This window comes from Cherax quadricarinatus, chromosome 1 (assembly GCF_038502225.1).
Source record: "Cherax quadricarinatus isolate ZL_2023a chromosome 1, ASM3850222v1, whole genome shotgun sequence".
NCBI lineage: Eukaryota > Metazoa > Arthropoda > Malacostraca > Decapoda > Parastacidae > Cherax > Cherax quadricarinatus.
In genome coordinates this window covers 47,208,317-47,229,394 of record NC_091292.1, presented here as the reverse complement: position 1 = coordinate 47,229,394, position 21,078 = coordinate 47,208,317, and the positions used below count along the sequence as shown (strand labels likewise).

General features: G+C 35.9%; 1 protein-coding gene across 1 annotated transcript in view; it reads right to left on the bottom strand.

Annotated features, from left to right (window-relative positions):
- LOC138852813 (murinoglobulin-2-like) overlaps positions 1–21,078 on the bottom strand; it is a 348,116-nt gene that overhangs the window by 307,189 nt on the left and 19,849 nt on the right. The window contains exons 2-3 of the mRNA XM_070085802.1: positions 20,285–20,523; positions 5,381–5,497 (exon numbers count right to left, since the gene is read on the bottom strand). Of these exons, the coding sequence (XP_069941903.1) occupies positions 5,381–5,497; positions 20,285–20,523 (356 nt within the window). The remainder of the gene's footprint in view (positions 1–5,380; positions 5,498–20,284; positions 20,524–21,078) is intronic.

Genomic DNA, 21,078 nt, shown 5'->3' with positions numbered 1-21,078 from the left:
TCTGATATGTTACTACAGGATGTGAGTAGGTGGGAAACACAATGGCAGCAGGCGAGGAATCTTCCCACCCTTTTGTGCAGGTGTGAGTTTAGGTTACAAAAGGTTTTCATACCTGCTGAGAAACATAAGAACATAAGAACATAAGAAAGAAGGAACACTGCAACAGGCCTACTGACCCATGCAGAGCAGGTCCATGTCCCCCACCGGAATAGACCAATGACCCACCCCCCAGAATATCCCAATGACCCACCCAGTCTGGTCATCCCCACTCAAGGATGGAGCACTGTACCAGACCCAGCAGCACAAGCTAGTCAGGTCCAACTCACACCCACCCACACCCACTAATGTATTTATCCAACCTATTTTTAAAACTACACAACGTTTTAGCCTCAAAAACTGTACTCGGGAGCTTCTTCCACTCATCCACAACTCTATTACCAAACCACTGCTTTCCTATATCCTTCCTGAATCTGAATTTTTCCAACTTGAAACCATTTCTGCGAGTCCTGTCTTGGCTGGAAATTTTCAGCACAATATTTACATCCCCTTTATTTATTCCTGTTTTCCATTTATACACCTCGATCATATCCTCCCTAATTCTACGCCTTTCGAGAGAGTGCAGATTCAGGGCCCTCAGTCTATCCTCATAGGGAAGATTTCTGATACATGGGATCATCTTTGTCATCTTCCTTTGCACGTTTTCCAGAGCATTTATATCCATTCTGTAGTACGCTGACCAGAACTGAGCAGCATAGTCTAAATGAGGCCTAACCAAGGATATATAGAGTTGAAGAACAACCTGAGGACTTCTATTATTTATACTTCTAGATATGAAGCCAAGAATTCTGTTAGCTTTATTGTGAACACTAATGCACTGTTGTCTTTGTTTTAGGTTACTGCTAACCAGAACTCCTAAATCCTTTTTGCAATCGGTAGTATTAAGATCTACTTTATTTAGTTTATATATGGCATGGTTATTTAACTCTCCAACATTTAGAACTTTGCATTTGTCAATATTAAACTGCATCTGCCACTTCTCCGACCATTGCGTCAGTCTATTCAAATCATCCTGGAGTGCTCTAATGTCCTTATTAGAATGGATTGGACAGCCTATTTTGGTGTCATCAGCAAATTTGCTTATGTCGCTATTTATTCCCTCATCTATGTCGTTTATGTAAATTGTGAACAACAACGGGCCCAACACTGACCCCTGAGGAACACCGCTTGTGACGTGCCCCCATTCTGATTTCTCCCCATTTATGCAAACTCTCTGCTGTCTATTTGTCAGTCATGCCTCTACCCAGGAAAAAAATTCTCCTCCTATTCCGTGTGCTCTAAGTTTCCTCAATAGCCTCTGGTGTGGAACTCTATCGAAAGCCTTACTGAAGTCCATATACACAATATCATATTCATTACCATGATCTACCTCCTCAAACACCTCAGTGAAAAAAGTTAGTAAATTCGTAAGACAGGAGCGCCCCTTTGTAAAACCGTGTTGAGAATCATTAATCAATCTGTGCCTGTCAAGATGGCTACGAATTGCTTCGGCAATTATTGATTCCATAAATTTTCCCACTATGGAGGTAAAGCTTATTGGTCTATAGTTCGAAGCCAAGGACCTGCCACCTGCCATTTTCCACTTATCAGGCACTATGCCCGTTTGTAGTGATATGTTAAAAAGATCAGCCAAAGGTATGCTAAGTTCCTCTTTACATTCCTTTAACACCCTTGCAAACAGTTCATCAGGACCTGGGGATTTGTTAGGTTTTAGTTTCTCTATTTGTCTGAGGACCATGTCAATAGTTACCGCAATCGTACATAGTTTATTATCATCCTGTTCTACGTAATCTATTATTTCAGGAATATCGCTAGTATTTTCCTGGGTGAAAACTGAGAGGAAGTAGGTATTTAGAATTTCACACATATCCTTATCATTGTCAGTGATCTGACCAGAGTTACCTTAAGTGGGCCAATCTTGTCCGTAATCTTACTTCTGTATACCTGAAAGAACCCTTTTGGGTTAGTCTTTGAATCCCTTGCGACCTTAGCCTCATAATCTCTTTTTGCTTTTCTTATTCCCTTTTTTATTTCTCTCTTTAATTGAATATATTGATTTCTTAACTGCCCATCCCCTCTTTTGATACGCCTATATATACCTCTCTTTTGACCGATGAGATGTTTTAATCTATTGGTCATCCATTTGGGATCATTTTTGTTAGATCTAATTTCCCTACTCGGAACAAAAGTTGTCTTGGCAGCTAGAACTATGCTCTGAAAAACGTCATATTGGCAACCAAGATCACCTACCTGACCCATAGTCAGGACATCCCAATTTAGCCTACCCAAGTAATTTTTCAGTCCCATGAAGTCGGCCAAGCGAAAATCTGGGCCAGAGATTTGATTGGAGTTATCTGGGTAATTCCATGATATATTGAAACTAAGTGATTTGTAATCACTTTCCCCAAGCTCATAATTAACCTCAAGATTATTAATTAGTGAATCTTTGTTGGCAAGAGCTAAGTCAAGCAGATTGTTTCCTCTAGCTGGTTCTATCACAACCTGTTCTAAAAACCAATCCTAAACCGTATCAAGAAAGTCACTAGACTCAAGATTTCCTGTCATATTGTTCCAATCAATTTGTCTAAAGTTAAAATTTCCCATTATCACAACATTTTCATATCTAGATGCCTTATGAATTTCGTCCCATAGCATCTTACTGCACTCCCTACCAAGGTTTGGAGGCCTATAAATCACTCCCAAAATTAATATGTCACGACCCTCGAGAAACTGAAGCCAAACCGATTCTGTGTTCGATGTTTCTAATCTTATATCATGTCTAAGACAACAATTTAAAATTTCTCTGACATACATCGCCACACCACCACCCTTCCTGTTGGCCCTATCAGTGTGGAATAGTTTATAACCCTGTATGTTGCATTCAGAAGGCATTTCTCTATCTTTCAGGTTGAACCAGGTCTCAGTTGTACCAATAATATCTATATTATCTACACTTGCAAGTAATTTTAGCTCATCTACCTTATTTCTTAGACTCCTATTGTTTGTATAGCAAACCTTAAGGGAGCTAGTCACTCGTTGCCCTCTACTATCTCTCTTTGTTTGTTGATCAATTGATTTGCCATTACTAGCAACTTTATTTTGAATATTGTCTTTTAAACATATCCCTGAGGTATCCCGGTAATAACTGCTGTTTTTAACCCTAATGCTGCAGCCTGATTGTTTCCCACAAACACCCATACCTCTATAATCTATCAGTTTAAATTCCTAGACAAGTCATCAATTACCCTCTCAATTGAATTGGCTAATGCAACCACTCCATCCTCAGAGAGATGAACCCCGTTCCTTGCATACATATCACGTTTGCGAAAGAAAAGGTTCTTTTTATCAATGAATGGGATTGCAAGTTCCATGCAGTACCTGTCTAGCCAGCGATTTATACCAATTGCCCTAGACATCCATCCATTGCCCACTCCCTTTCTAGGCAAGATGCTACATATGACTGGGATCCCTCCCTTAGACCTAACTACTTCTATGGCTGACCTGTACTTATCCAGGAGCTCCTCTCTCCTCCCCTTCTCAATGTCATTACCCCCAGCACTAAGACAGATAATATGCTTGTTCCCATTACTTGCCATAATATTGTCCAACCTGCTGACTATGTCGCCAACACCAGCTCTAGGAAGACACACTCTCTGTCTGACCTTTCTGTCTCTGTTACAAAATGCACGGTCCATATATTTTACCTGAGAATCGCCTACTATTAAAATATTCTTACCTTGATTAGCAGGGGAATCAGTGGTACCTTCAACCTCACTAACCACTGAAGTACACTCGTCTTGGAGAACAGAGAATCGATTTCCTACCTTCACATCTTCTTTATTAACTCTCCTCATCTTCCTTCTTCCTGAACTGTGAACCACTTGCCATTTAAAGTGGCTGCCACTATCACTGCTGGTGACCATTCCTACCTTACCAGCTAAATCCTTCTCACAATCGCTCCCAAACTCATCTATGCGAAGCTTCAGCTTCCTATTTTCCTCCTGAAGAAGTAGAATCTCCTTCTTCAACACTTGAACCTGAGATTCTAAAGCACTACAACAAGCCATGGTATGGGTAACAGCCCACGCTAACTCCCAAGAGCTTAGCGGTATGACCGCACTTGACCACTGACCGCATATTGCACAACCGTTGGATAGCAGGATAATTGGACTGTTACTGTATATGTGTAATCATTTATGACGGTTGTTTTTCATGTTCCTTTGTAAAACAAGTCAGATTAGAGCAGGTGCACGGGTGGGGGTCAATGGGGGGGAGAGTAGTTCCCACATGCTGTTGTGCGTGTGGTGTGTTTTAGGCAACAGACGGTTATCATACATGATGTAGGTCATGTTATTAATTTTCAAGTATTGTAATGTTTTAAATAAAATATAATAAATAACGACTTTGTAATTTTCCATTGTTTTCAGTCCAGTGTACATAGTCAAATGTAATACCTAGTCACTCTCACAACCACACAAAACGATCAGTTTGATACCAAAGTGATTTCTATTGCTGGGAGCACATTTACCTATTTAATGATATTCTGTCTCTGCAAAAGACCAGAGACTCGTCAATTACAGAGATCTGGACGGAATAAAAGAAATCCCTGAACTTATTTTCCAGATACATAAAAGCCTCCTTCGGCATTTATGAAACCATTGTACATTGAATGACATATGTTCTTTATGCCTGTTTAGTAACTTTTAAATACCATCATCATCTGAAACTGCTCAGCGAGATGGATGACTTCATACCCGTTATATCTTAAAAATAAAATTAAAGGGGTGAACCGGTAAGCCAATGGGAGGCCTCGATCAGATGACCAGAAACTCCAGTGGCGGGTTATCATATGAGTAAGACCCTCATGAAGAAACATTTATCCTCTTTCCTAGTGAATCGTATCAAGCTTAACCTTCACACCCGTTGTTGTCAGTGCCGAATATATATTGATAGTCAGACATCCTGCAGATTTTTTAGCCATGACGGACTAACATACAATGTTTTTTGGCATTTAACTCCCTCACAAATAGACCTAAATGCATATTTTTGCACCCATCTCTATTTCATTTTCTTCAGAAAAAGAGAAACGGACTATAAAAACAGAGCACCATTACTATGTTCATCTTTTGATTCTTCACATTTACTAAAACTGTTTCTATTTTCTCTTAATTCCATTTAACAATTAATCTTATTATATATCACAATAATTTTTCAGTCTTTCTCTAAAAATGAGATCGTCTCCCACGATGTTCATTAATACAGTTTCATTCCCAGGTTCCTCACCACCGTCTCTCACCTTGTGCAGAGAGTAACAGTGTCTCACCTTCTCGGGTTCATCAGCGAGATCGAAGTCGAGGTGGACGAGGCCGGCAGTGTTGTCAACTGTCTTCCACTGAGCGATACGTGTGCGGGAAGGAGTTTCGACCCATACCAACGGATACTGTTAGAAAGGTGACCAGATTAGTTATATAAACTTAATGACTGATTCATACATATTAAATAGAAACTTTATATACGGCATGTAAATATGTATATGTGAGCTCAAATTAAGTTCCTATGAACAACTGACGATGAATAAACGAAAAGACGGACGAGGGGCTCAAACCACGGTCCGTAAATTAACAGTCTACGCTCTACGGTCTAGGTTAACCCAGGACTCTATTAGGAAGGATTCGTAGGTAAAACTTAATGTACTATATTCAGTCAAAGGAACCATCTGTAACCCAACTGGACTGCTTCACTCGTCCCAATATATTTATTACTTCTAGAGGCCTGGGTGAACCTAGAAGGTTGAGCGTCGAACTGTCATTTTATGAACCGCAGTTCGAGACCCTCATCCACCCTTTTCCTTTTTCATTATATATGTCCCTTGCCGAATAAGGCAAGGGAAAATTTGTGAGTGCAATAATTTCCCAAAAATCATTACTAAACCTAACGAAAAAATATATTTCATTATCGTTGTTTATTATTAAAGCATTGTAACCTCTTAAATAAACATATAAGAGAATTTTTTAGAAAGGATGTAATCCTCAATGAGTTCTTGCTGATTGAACAGCTTTACCTATTCGGAACAATAGCTTGGCCAGGAATCGATCCTACGTTCCCATGCCCAACCCTGTGTGAACTGAACAAAGTAGATAGAGCGCTGTTTATTATTCAAAATCCCTTAATTTGTGATTCTGAGGACATCTACATAACCTTCACGACTTCGACAATTACTACTACAACTAACCCATCTCTTTGGGAAGGACCTACTTCCACTGGGGAATCCCGCCTACCAGTGACTATGCCTTCATCTGCTACACCTGACCTGACGTTAGTATATAAGCGCCAGGCTCCTTGCTTCTGCTTCAGAATTTCCACGGCTATGGTACTCCTCGCACCTACTGCTAGGTTGAGGGACTGATTACCTCATCTTCTGTATATAGTTATACTGTATTCAAGTTATGTCCTGGAATTTGTATTGATAAAGCCACTGGATGGCGAAACGTCTACAATAAAGAAACCCAGATGTTGCACATGTGTCTTAATTTCATACATACATATATATATATATATATATATATATATATATATATATATATATATATATATATATATATATATATATATATATATATATATATATATATATATATATATATATATATATATATATATATATATATATATATATATATATATATGTCGTGCCGAATAGGTAAAACTGGTCAATTAGCAAGAACTCATTTAAAATTAAGTCCTTTCTGAAATTTTCTCTTATACGTTTAAAGATATATTTTTTTCATTAATGTTAATGTAAAAATTTTTAATTTTGCACCAAAAGAATCTTAGAAAACTTACCTAACCTTATTATAACAAGAACAATTTATTTTAGCCTAACCCAACTAAATATATTTTAGATTTGTTTACAATAATTTAATACTAAACAAACACAGTGAAATATATTTTTTTCGTTAGGTTCAGAATGATTTTGGCGAAATTATTGCATACACAAATTTTCACTTGTCCTATATGGCAAGATGAGCGTTGCTATTTAAGCCAAGATCGCAAGTTCTGCCTATTCGGCACGACATATATATATATATATATATATATATATATATATATATATATATATATATATATATATATATATATATATATATATATATATATATATATATATATGCAATAAGATCACAGTAAACAGGTGATTTCAGAATATGCAAAACAACCACTCTGAAAGAATAGAGAAATTCCAAGCGCTTTCGTGACTACTCACATTATCAAGGAACTATGAAAGTAAAGCATCCAAGGAAGCTATATAAGGGGTCTGGCCGGCACCTCACTATCAGATCCCACAACGGTTTAAACATCTGACGCGCGCCGACCCAACTTGGATAGGTCCTTGGCACAACTCACCCCACAAACTATTCTACCCAAGAAATAAGAAATTTTAAAGATTATTTGTCCAGTGTATTATTAAATTCTTCCCAAATTCTATTAATTATAAATGGATCTAATTTATATAAACCAAAGGAAATATTCATATTATTGTCAAAACTGCTTTTTATGAAACAAGATTCAATTATATTCCTGTCGACCATGGACTTGCTTGATACTACTTTCTCAACTTTTTGAAAATCAATTGGATGGTTAAAATCTCTTACATGAATAAATAGAACATTGGAATCTTGTCCAGTTCTAATGCTATATTTATGTTGTTTTAATCTTAGTTCGAGATTTTTACCAATTTGACCGTAATAAACTTTATCGCAAATTTTACAAGGAATCTTATAGACACATCCATCAGCATTTTGGGGGGAATTCTTTATCAAAAGTTTTTTTACTGTATCAAGATTTTTGAATACAACTTTAATTTTAAAAGTCTTAAGAAGAGAAGGCATATCAACCAAGTTTTTATGGTAAGGGAGAACCAACATATTTTTAGTTGAATAAGGCTGGTTGTCCCTTTTTGGATTGTAAAAAGTATTTCTAGCAACTTTAAAAGATTTATCAATTACATTTCTTGGGTATTTTAAATCATTACCTATTTCATAAATTTTGGATATTTCCTCATCTATGAACTCAGGACTACAAATTCGTAAAGCTCTCAGAAACATTGATGAGAAAACAGACAGTTTGACTCTATCTTGATGCGAGGAATAATAGTGGACATAGGAACAGTTATTAGTAGGTTTTCTGTAAATTTTAAATTTGAATTCATTATTACCCTTAATAATTAAAACATCTAGAAAAGGCAATGAGTTATTTTCTTCAAACTCAACAGTAAAGTTTATTGAATGGGCTAAGCTATTTAATTTTCCAAGGAAATGGTGTATATCTACATTTTTGGGCATAAGACACAAAATATCATCAACATATCTGAACCATTTAGCTCTATTAGGGAGGATTGTGTTAAGTAACCTTGTTTCAAAAAATTCCATGTATAGGTTACTAAGAACAGGTGAAAGAGGATTTCCCATTGCCATACCAAACTTCTGAGTGTAAAATTTATCATTAAATACAAATTTTGCATCAACAATGCAAAGTTTAATAAGTTTAATGATAGTAGGAACTGGCAATGGTAAATCATAGTTAACGAGTTCTTCAGATAAGAAACTTAATAAATCATCAACAGGAACTTTCGTAAACAAGGAAGTAACATCAAAACTAACCATGTTAAAATCATTTAAGTCAGTCAAGGAGCTTAATTTATCAACCAAGTCTATGTTGTTTTTAACATTAAAGTTAGAAATTTTGCCAACAATAGGGCTCAAAATATCAACAAGCCATTTGGATAATTTATAAGAAACTGACCCTATGGAGCTAATAATTGGTCTGACTGGATTCCCTGGTTTGTGTGTTTTTATTAGTCCATACATGTAAGGCAAAGATGGATTAGTGGAAGTAAATTGTTTGACTAATTCATCTTTGCCTTTCAGTAGAAGTTTTATTGTTTTATTGAAATTGCTGTTAACGGTTTCTAGGGGATTTTTCCTAAGTTTAGAATAGGTTTCAGTATCATCTAAGAGATTATTCATTTTTTCTTGGTAATCATTTTCTTTCATAATTACTATTGCATTTATTTTGTCTGCTTTAGTAAGGCGCAAATTTTTATTGTTATTAAGTGTATCATAAGACTTAAAGAATCTTTGAGGGCAATTGGGAATGTTTGGTTTTAACATAGAGCTATATGCCATTCCTTTACTAATATTAATTTCATCAGAGGATAAATCAGAAAATTTTTCAAAGTTACAAAAGGCTTTTGCAATTTCAACATTATTAAGTTTTTTTGATGATTTTATGAGAATTATTCTTCAGAAACATATTGAAATAACTAAAATACAGGAGAAGGAAGCATTCAAAATATTGAGAAACAAAAAATACTCTTTTAATCAGGCCATTCCATCAGAATGGAAACACAGTATGTTGGATCATTGCTATAATAAACTCAGAAGAATTTGTAATGAACTCAAGAGCAAACTACAAAGAAAATTAGACATTTTAATTGAAAATAGTGATTGGACAAAGCATGCTAATAACAATTTTGTAATTAACTTATCAGATGAAATTTTAGACAAACATACAACTGCTGCTCTAGGTTTTGGCTTAAGTTTTGCAACTTCAAAAAAACTTAATAATGTTGAAATTGCAAAAGCCTTTTGTAACTTTGAAAAATTTTCTGATTTATCCTCTGATGAAATTAATATTAGTAAAGGAATGGTATATAGCTCTATGTTAAAACCAAACATTCCCAATTGCCCTCAAAGATTCTTTAAGTCTTATGATACACTTAATAACAATAAAAATTTGCGCCTTACTAAAGCAGACAAAATAAATGCAATAGTAATTATGAAAGAAAATGATTACCAAGAAAAAATGAATAATCTCTTAGATGATACTGAAACCTATTCTAAACTTAGGAAAAATCCCCTAGAAACCGTTAACAGCAATTTCAATAAAACAATAAAACTTCTACTGAAAGGCAAAGATGAATTAGTCAAACAATTTACTTCCACTAATCCATCTTTGCCTTACATGTATGGACTAATAAAAACACACAAACCAGGGAATCCAGTCAGACCAATTATTAGCTCCATAGGGTCAGTTTCATATAAATTATCCAAATGGCTTGTTGATATTTTGAGCCCTATTGTTGGCAAAATTTCTAACTTTAATGTTAAAAACAACATAGACTTGGTTGATAAATTAAGCTCTTTGACTGACTTAAATGATTTTAACATGGTTAGTTTTGATGTTACTTCCTTGTTTACGAAAGTTCCTGTTGATGATTTATTAAGTTTCTTATCTGAAGAACTCGTTAACTATGATTTACCATTGCCAGTTCCTACTATCATTAAACTTATTAAACTTTGCATTGTTGATGCAAAATTTGTATTTAATGATAAATTTTACACTCAGAAGTTTGGTATGGCAATGGGAAATCCTCTTTCACCTGTTCTTAGTAATCTATACATGGAATTTTTTGAAACAAGGTTACTTAACACAATCCTCCCTAATAGAGCTAAATGGTTCAGATATGTTGATGATATTTTGTGTCTTATGCCCAAAAATGTAGATATACACCATTTCCTTGGAAAATTAAATAGCTTAGCCCATTCAATAAACTTTACTGTTGAGTTTGAAGAAAATAACTCATTGCCTTTTCTAGATGTTTTAATTATTAAGGGTAATAATGAATTCAAATTTAAAATTTACAGAAAACCTACTAATAACTGTTCCTATGTCCACTATTATTCCTCGCATCAAGATAGAGTCAAACTGTCTGTTTTCTCATCAATGTTTCTGAGAGCTTTACGAATTTGTAGTCCTGAGTTCATAGATGAGGAAATATCCAAAATTTATGAAATAGGTAATGATTTAAAATACCCAAGAAATGTAATTGATAAATCTTTTAAAGTTGCTAGAAATACTTTTTACAATCCAAAAAGGGACAACCAGCCTTATTCAACTAAAAATATGTTGGTTCTCCCTTACCATGAAAACTTGGTTGATATGCCTTCTCTTCTTAAGACTTTTAATATTAAAGTTGTATTCAAAAATCTTGATACAGTAAAAAAACTTTTGATAAAGAATTCCCCCCAAAATGCTGATGGATGTGTCTATAAGATTCCTTGTAAAATTTGCGATAAAGTTTATTACGGTCAAACTGGTAAAAATCTCGAACTAAGATTAAAACAACATAAATATAGCATTAGAACTGGACAAGATTCCAATGCTCTATTTATTCATGTAAGAGATTTTAACCATCCAATTGATTTTCAAAAAGTTGAGAAAGTAGTATCAAGCAAGTCCATGGTCGACAGGAATATAATTGAATCTTGTTTCATAAAAAGCAGTTTTGACAATAATATGAATATTTCCTTTGGTTTATATAAATTAGATCCATTTATAATTAATAGAATTTGGGAAGAATTTAATAATACACTGGACAAATAATCTTTAAAATTTCTTATTTCTTGGGTAGAATAGTTTGTGGGTGAGTTGTGCCAAGGACCTGTCCAAGTTGGGTCGGCCCGCGTCAGGTGTTTAAACCGTTGTGGGATCTGATAGTGAGGTGCCTGCCAGACCCCTTATATAGCTTCCTTGGATGCTTTACTTTCATAGTTCCTTGATAATGTGAGTAGTCACGAAAGCGCTTGGAATTTCTCTATTCTTTCAGAGTGGTTGTTTTGCATATATATATATATATATATATATATATATATATATATATATATATATATATATATATATATATATATATATATATATATATATATATATATATATATATATATATATATATATATATATATATATATATATATATATATATATATATATATATATATATATATATATATATATATATATATATATATATATACATGTCGTGCCGAATATGTAAAACTGGTCAATTAGCAAGAACTCATTTGAAATTAAGTCCTTTCTAAAAAAAATTTCTTATATGTTTAAAGATATATTTTTTTCATTAATGTTGATGTAAAAATTTATAATTTTGCACTAAAAAGAACTTAGAAAACTTACCTAACCTTATTATAACAAGAACAACTTATTTTAGCCTAACCCAACTAAATATATTTTAGAATTGTTTACAATAATTTAAAGCTAAACAAACACAGTGAAATATATTTTTTCGTTAGGTTCAGAATGATTTTGGCGAAATTATTGCATACACAAATTTTCACTTGTCCTATATGGCAAGATGAGCGTTGCTATTTAAGCCAAGATCGCAAGTTCTACCTATTCGGCACGACACACACACACACACACACACACACACACAAACACACACACACACACAGATATATATATATATATATATATATATATATATATATATATATATATATATATATATATTTTTTTTTTTATTTTTTTTATTATCACACTGGCCGATTCCCACCAAGGCAGGGTGGCCCGAAAAAGAAAAACTTTCACCATCATTCACTCCATCACTGTCTTGCCAGAAGGGTGCTTTACACTACAGTTTTTAAACTGCAACATTAACACCCCTCCTTCAGAGTGCAGGCACTGTACTTCCCATCTCCAGGACTCAAGTCCGGTCTGCCGGTTTCCCTGAATCCCTTCATAAATGTTACTTTGCTCACACTCCAACAGCACGTCAAGTATTAAAAACCATTTGTCTCCATTCACTCCTATCAAACACGCTCACGCATGCCTGCTGGAAGTCCAAGCCCCTCGCACACAAAACCTCCTTTACCCCCTCCCTCCAACCCTTCCTAGGCCGACCCCTACCCCGCCTTCCTTCCACTACAGACTGATACACTCTTGAAGTCATTCTGTTTCGCTCCATTCTCTCTACATGTGCGAACCACCTCAACAACCCTTCCTCAGCCCTCTGGACAACAGTTTTGGTAATCCCGCACCTCCTCCTAACTTCCAAACTACGAATTCTCTGCATTATATTCACACCACACATTGCCCTCAGACATGACATCTCCACTGCCTCCAGCCTTCTCCTCGCTGCAACATTCATCACCCACGCTTCACACCCATATAAGAGCGTTGGTAAAACTATACTCTCATACATTCCCCTCTTTGCCTCTAAGGACAAAGTTCTTTGTCTCCACAGACTCCTAAGTGCACCACTCACTCTTTTTCCCTCATCAATTCTATGATTCACCTCATCTTTCATAGACCCATCCGCTGACACGTCCACTCCCAAATATCTGAATACGTTCACCTCCTCCATACTCTCTCCCTCCAATCTGATATTCAATCTTTCATCACCTAATCTTTTTGTTATCCTCATAACCTTACTTTTTCCTGTATTCACCTTTAATTTTCTTCTTTTGCACACCCTACCAAATTCATCCACCAATCTCTGCAGCTTCTCTTCAGAATCTCCCAAAAGCACAGTGTCATCAGCAAAGAGCAGCTGTGACAACTCCCACTTTGTGTGTGTTTCTTTATCTTTTAACTCCACGCCTCTTGCCAAGACCCTCGCATTTACTTCTCTTACAACCCCATCTATAAATATATTAAACAACCACGGTGACATCACACATCCTTGTCTAAGGCCTACTTTTACTGGGAAAAAATTTCCCTCTTTCCTACATACTCTAACTTGAGCCTCGCTATCCTCGTAAAAACTCTTCACTGCTTTCAGTAACCTACCTCCTACACCATACACTTGCAACATCTGCCACATTGCCCCCCTATCCACCCTGTCATACGCCTTTTCCAAATCCATAAATGCCACAAAGACCTCTTTAGCCTTATCTAAATGCTGTTCACTTATATGTTTCACTGTAAACACCTGGTCCACACACCCCCTACCTTTCCTAAAGCCTCCTTGTTCATCTGCTATCCTATTCTCCGTCTTACTCTTAATTCTTTCAATTATAACTCTACCATACACTTTACCAGGTACACTCAACAGACTTATCCCCCTATAATTTTTGCACTCTCTTTTATCCCCTTTGCCTTTATACAAGGGAACTATGCATGCTCTCTGCCAATCACTAGGTACCTTACCCTCTTCCATACATTTATTAAATAATTGCACCAACCACTCCAAAACTATATCCCCACCTGCTTTTAACATTTCTATCTTTATCCCATCAATCCCGGCTGCCTTACCCCCTTTCATTTTACCTACTGCCTCACGAACTTCCCCCACACTCACAACTGGCTCTTCCTCACTCCTACAAGATGTTATTCCTCCTTGCCCTATACACGAAATCACAGCTTCCCTATCTTCATCAACATTTAACAATTCCTCAAAATATTCCCTCCATCTTCCCAATACCTCTAACTCTCTATTTAATAACTCTCCTCTCCTATTTTTAACTGACAAATCCATTTGTTCTCTAGGCTTTCTTAACTTGTTAATCTCACTCCAAAACTTTTTCTTATTTTCAACAAAATTTGTTGATAACATCTCACCCACTCTCTCATTTGCTCTCTTTTTACATTGCTTCACCACTCTCTTTACCTCTCTCTTTTTCTCCATATACTCTTCCCTCCTTGCATCACTTCTACTTTGTAAAAACTTCTCATATGCTAACTTTTTCTCCCTTACTACTCTCTTTACATCATCATTCCACCAATCGCTCCTCTTCTCTCCTGCACCCACTTTCCTGTAACCACAAACTTCTGCTGAACACTCTAACACTACATTTTTAAACCTACCCCATACCTCTTCGACCCCATTGCCTATGCTCTCATTAGCCCATCTATCCTCCAATAGCTGTTTATATCTTACCCTAACTGCCTCCTCTTTTAGTTTATAAACCTTCACCTCTCTCTTCCCTGATGCTTCTATTCTCCTTGTATCCCATCTACCTTTTACTCTCAGTGTAGCTACAACTAGAAAGTGATCTGATATATCTGTGGCCCCTCTATAAACATGTACATCCTGAAGTCTACTCAACAGTCTTTTATCTACCAATACATAATCCAACAAACTACTGTCATTTCGCCCTACATCATATCGTGTATACTTATTTATCCTCTTTTTCTTAAAATATGTATTACCTATAACTAAACCCCTTTCTATACAAAGTTCAATCAAAGGGCTCCCATTATCATTTACACCTGGCACCCCAAACTTACCTACCACACCCTCTCTAAAAGTTTCTCCTACTTTAGCATTCAAGTCCCCTACCACAATTACTCTCTCACTTGGTTCAAAGGCTCCTATACATTCACTTAACATCTCCCAAAATCTCTCTCTCTCCTCTGCATTCCTCTCTTCTCCAGGTGCATACACGCTTATTATGACCCACTTCTCGCATCCAACCTTTACTTTAATCCACATAATTCTTGAATTTTCACATTCATATTCTCTTTTCTCCTTCCATAACTGATCTTTTAACATTACTGCTACCCCTTCCTTTGCTCTAACTCTCTCAGATACTCCAGATTTAATCCCATTTATTTCCCCCCACTGAAACTCTCCTACCCCCTTCAGCTTTGTTTCGCTTAGAGACAGGACATCCATCTTCTTTTCATTCATAACATCAGCAATCATCTGTTTCTTGTCATCCGCACTACATCCACGCACATTTAAGCATCCCAGTTTTATAAAGTTTTCTTCTTCTCTTTTTTAGTAAATGTATACAGGAGAAGGGGTTACTAGCCCATTACTCCCGGCATTTTAGTCGCCTCATACGACACGCATGGTTTACGGAGGAAAGATTCTTTTCCACTTCCCCATGGACAATAGAAGAAATAAAAAAGAACAAGAGCTATTTAGAAAAAGGAGAAAAACCTAGATGTATGTATATATATATATGCATGTGCGTGTCTGTGAAGTGTGACCAAAGTGTAAGTAGGAGTAGCAAGATATCCCTGTTATCTAGCGTGTTTATGAGACAGAAAAAGAAACCAGCAATCCTACCATCATGCAAAACAGTTACAGGTTTTTGTTTCACAGTCATCTGGCAGGACGGTAGTACTTCCCTGAGTGGTTGCTGTCTACCAACCTACTACCTATATATATATATATATATATATATATATATATATATATATATATATATATATATATATATATATATATATATATATATATATATATATATATATATATATATATATATATATATATATATATATATATATATATATATATATATATATATATATATATATGTCGTGCCGAATATGTAAAACTGGTCAATTAGCAAGAACTCATTTAAAATTACGTCCTTTCCAAAATTTTCTCTTATAGGTTTATAGATATATTTTTTTCATTAATGTTGACGTAAAAATTTATAATTTTCCACCAAAAGGAACTTAGAAAACTTACCTAACCTTATTATAACAAGAACAATTTATTTTAGCCTAACCCAACTAAATATATTTTAGATTTCTTTACAATAATTTAATACTAAACAAACACAGTTAAATAATTTTTTTTCGTTGTGTTCAGAATGATTTTGGCTAAATTATTGCATACACAAATTTTCACTTGTCCTATTTGGCAAGATGAGCGTTGCTATTTAAGCCAAGATCGCAAGTTCTGCCTATTCGGCACGACATATATGTATATATAAATGTATATATATATGTCGTGCCGAATATGTAAAATTGGTCAATTAGCAAGAACTCATTTAAAATTAAGCCCTTTCTAAAATTTTCTCTTATACGTTTAAAGATATATTTTTTTCATTAATGTTGATGTAAAAATTTATAATTATGCACCAAAAGCAACTTAGAAAACTTACCTAACCTTATTATAACAAGCGCAATTTATTTTAGCCTAACCCAACTAAATATATTTTAGATTTGTTTACAATAATTTAATACTAAACAAACACAGTGAAATATATTTTTTTCGTTAGGTTCAGAATGATTTTGGCGAAATTATTGCATACACAAATTTTCACTTGTCCTATATGGCAAGATGAGCGTTGCTATTTAAGCCAAGATCGCAAGTTCTGCCTATTCGGCACGACATATATATATTATTGTAACCACGAACGAGTGGTATTGATCAATAACAACACTGCGCTAGCCAAGGATTCGAACCCATGTTGTACTGGCCTGCCTCATGGTAAGCGAGAACCACATGACGCTTTAAACTACAGGACCACCCAACCCTACAAGAATGGCGCTACCAGCACACAGGCCGCCATCCGAGAGCATACGGAGGTGTGGGAACTTCTGGTGTACTAGCCTCAAGAGCAGCTGGCTGCTCCATTCTTGTAGGGTTGGGTGGTCCTGTGGTTTAAAGCGTCATGTGGTTCTCCCTTACCATGAGGCAGGCCAGTACAACATGAGTTCGAATCCTTGGCTAGCGCAGTGTTGTTATTGATATATATATATATATATATATATATATATATATATATATATATATATAAATGTATGTATATAGATATATACAAGCATATATATTAATGCACCATACAGAAACAAGCGAGTAGAATGAAGTTACCATAGAGTCATCCACACCACCGTATATCTTTGCATAGCAAGTACAACATCCAGTTCTGCTGGATGTGCTACTTTTTGAGGAATGTGTGGTCCCGTGGATTAAGGCATTATGCATTTTCACCCACCATGAGGCATGCCAAAGCAGCATGAGTTCGGCTCCTTGACTATTCGCAGTGTAGTTATCTATCTATCTATAAATAAATAAATAAATCTCTCTATATATATATATATATATATATATATATATATATATATATATATATATATATATATATATATATATATATATATATATATAATTGTGACCATGAACGAGTGGTATTGATCAATAACAACACTACACTAGCCAAGGACTCGAACCCATGCTGCTTTGGCCTGCCTCATGGTGGGCGAAAACACATGACGCCCTTATCCACTGGACCCTACGATCCTTAAGAGTAGCGCATCCAGCAGAACTGAATGTTGTACTCGTTACCCAAGGACACACGATGGCGTGGATGACTCTAGGCTAATTTCATTCTAGTCCCCAAACAGAGACTAGAATGAAATTAGCTTAGAGTCATTCACACCATCGTGTGTCCTTGGGTAGGGAGTACAGCATTCAGTTCCGGTCATGTGTTTTCACCGAACATGAGGCAGACCAAAGCAGCATGGATTCGAGTCCTTGGCTAGTGCAGTGTTGTTACTGATCAATACCTCTCGTTCTTGGTCACAATATATATATATATATATATATATATATATATATATATATATATATATATATATATATATATATATATATATATATATATATATATATATATATATATATATATATATATATATATATATATATATATATATATATATATATATACGTACTTAAGTGAAAACTCGAGAGGTTTCTCCCCGGAGCTGAATATTTTCTTCTTCTACCACTGCTTTATACAATTTATGTGAACCTTTTTGAAAATAAAATGCATTGAAAAAAAGAGAAATAGAATGGAAAAAAGAACAACGTAGATAACTTCTCAGATCCTATATCTCAAATTCATTTATATATTTACTGATATTTATTAAGAGGAAATAAAAATACTGCAGCATGCACTTCGAATTTTACTAAAATTTAAATTCGCACACCACTCCCACTGCTGTCTTAGGGCGGGGAAGTTGCCTGATCCAGAGCATGTTACCAGCTGCACCTCACAAAACTGCCATTCCAATTAGCTCTTCTGGGGCGGCTAAGATGGCAGATCAATGAGGTCTAACTTCTCCCTACGAGCCCAGTGAGGGCAGGGAATGGGGCTAGGCCTGGGGACAGTTGGTCCCAAAGTAAGTGAGGTACTTGTACCTCCTCCCTTGGCAGATATTAGTCTGAGATACTCCCGAGAACGGGAGTCAAGGCCGAGTCACCATTTGGAAAATGCCCGGACCGGGACAGTACCGACAAATCAAGAAAAAGAAGAAGAAATATAATTATTAATGAGTGTTATTACACATAATGGTTAAATTATTTTTAGTAAATAATGTTTTTGTAATAAAATTGCAACATTTATTAAAATTTATTTGCTAGGGCAATTTGAAACAAAATGAATATTGAATTTTTCTTGTGTCGGTCTATGGTGTTTTTTCCAGTTTTATTTTAGTGCTGTTATTTATCCAGTATAGAGTAATTTTTACGAGACACAGCTTATATTTAATCACACAGTGTGATACTAACGACCAGTTTGGGTGTGATATTGGCAGCTTGATCTAGTGCGACCTTTATGTTATAAATGTTATTGTTGACGTTCTTCTGCAGCAATGGTAGAAGTTCTCATGATCAATAGTAACTCCAGTATTATCAGTTAGGAGGGTTACCTGGAGTTTACCTGGAGAGAGTTCCGGGGGTCAACGCCCCCTCGGCCCGGTCTGTGACCAGGCCTCATGGTGGATCAGGGTCTGATCAAACAGGCTGTTACTGCTGGCTGCACACAATCCAACGTACGAACCACAGCCCGGCTGGTCAGGTACCGGCTTTAGGTGCTTGTCCAGTGCCTGCTTGAAGACTGCCAGGGGTCTATTGGTAATCCCGCTTATGTATGCTGGGGGGCAGTTGAACAGTCTTGGGCCGCTGACACTTATTGTGTTGTCTCTTAACCTGCTAGTGGAACTCCTGCTTGTCATTGGGGGGATGTTGCATGGTCTGCCGAGTCTTTTGCTTTCGTAAGGAGTGATTTTCGTGTGCAAGTTTGGTACTAGTCCCTCTAGGATTTTCCAGGTGTATATAATCATGTATCTCTCCCGCCTGCGTTCCAGGGAATACAGGTTTAGGAACCTCAAGCGCTCCCAGTAATTGAGGTGTTTTATCTCCGTTATGCGCGCCGTGAAGGTTCTCTGTACATTTTCTAGGTCAGCAATTTCACCTGCCATGAAAGGTGCTGTTAGTGTGCAGCAATATTCCAGCCTTGATAGAACAAGTGACCTGAAGAGTGTCATCATGGGCTTGGCATCCCTAGTTTTGAAGGTTCTCATTATCCATCCTGTCATTTTTCTAGCAGATGCGATTGATACAATGTTATGGTCCTTGAAGGTGAGATCCTCCGACATGATCACTCACAGGTCTGTTATTATATCTGCTAACCTGCTGCCAGTTATTACTCTAGCATTTATTTGTTATAAATGTTTTCTCGATGCACTCTTGCCGCTATTATAGAATCTTCTTCCACATTGGACGTTCACATGTATTTTCATGTTTTCTGGGTTAAAAAATTAAATTTATCTGTAACTATTATAGGTCACCTTGTGCTATTATAGAGGATCATTTTCTGGTATTACCAACTCTTACCTGGTCAGTAGAGACGTTTAAATAAGGTCCAGTCACTGTGAGAATTCTGAACTTGACGTTCTCGCCAGGCTCGTAGAGGTACTTGTCAGTCTGGATGAAGGTAACCTGGTTGGAGCGCTTCAAAGACATACTCACTGTACGACTGATGTTAACACCAGCAACACTGCCAAAGACGTGCAGGTCACCGTAGTAATATGTCGAACTTGGCACTGCGACTTCATAGCATGTCTCTATCTTCCCTGAAATTAATAAATTAGAGTTACTCGAACTCTCAGTATTCTACAAAAAAATCTGCTTCTCCTCTTCTCCCTCTTTATCTAAATTTCCCTTTGTTTTTGATCTCTTATTTTGGGGATTACAGTCTATCTTGTTGATGTAAACGTGTAGGTAGATTGCAGGCGGAAACAACATTCATTTAGAATTACCGATAATATGTTAGATAATAGGACACTTATGCAACTAATGTGACATCTTACTCTGCCAATGTTTCGTAGCTGTGTAGGAGGTGTGTCAGGCAGTAAACAACTTAACAGATTTGGAGATGGAAAGGTTGCAATAATAACATGTCACATTTTGTTTACCTAACGTTCTTTGCGGATCTCACAACAGATTTTCTGTCATGAACGGCATATTACACTAGAAAAGCAATTTCTAATTACATTAAAAAATCATTATAAATTTGTCTACTGTTATACCTTAAATATATAGTTCATATATTAATGATACATAACTAATAATTTTGTAGATTTTCTGTGTTAGTAGATTTGTTTAGTGCACTAGAGACCAACTGATTC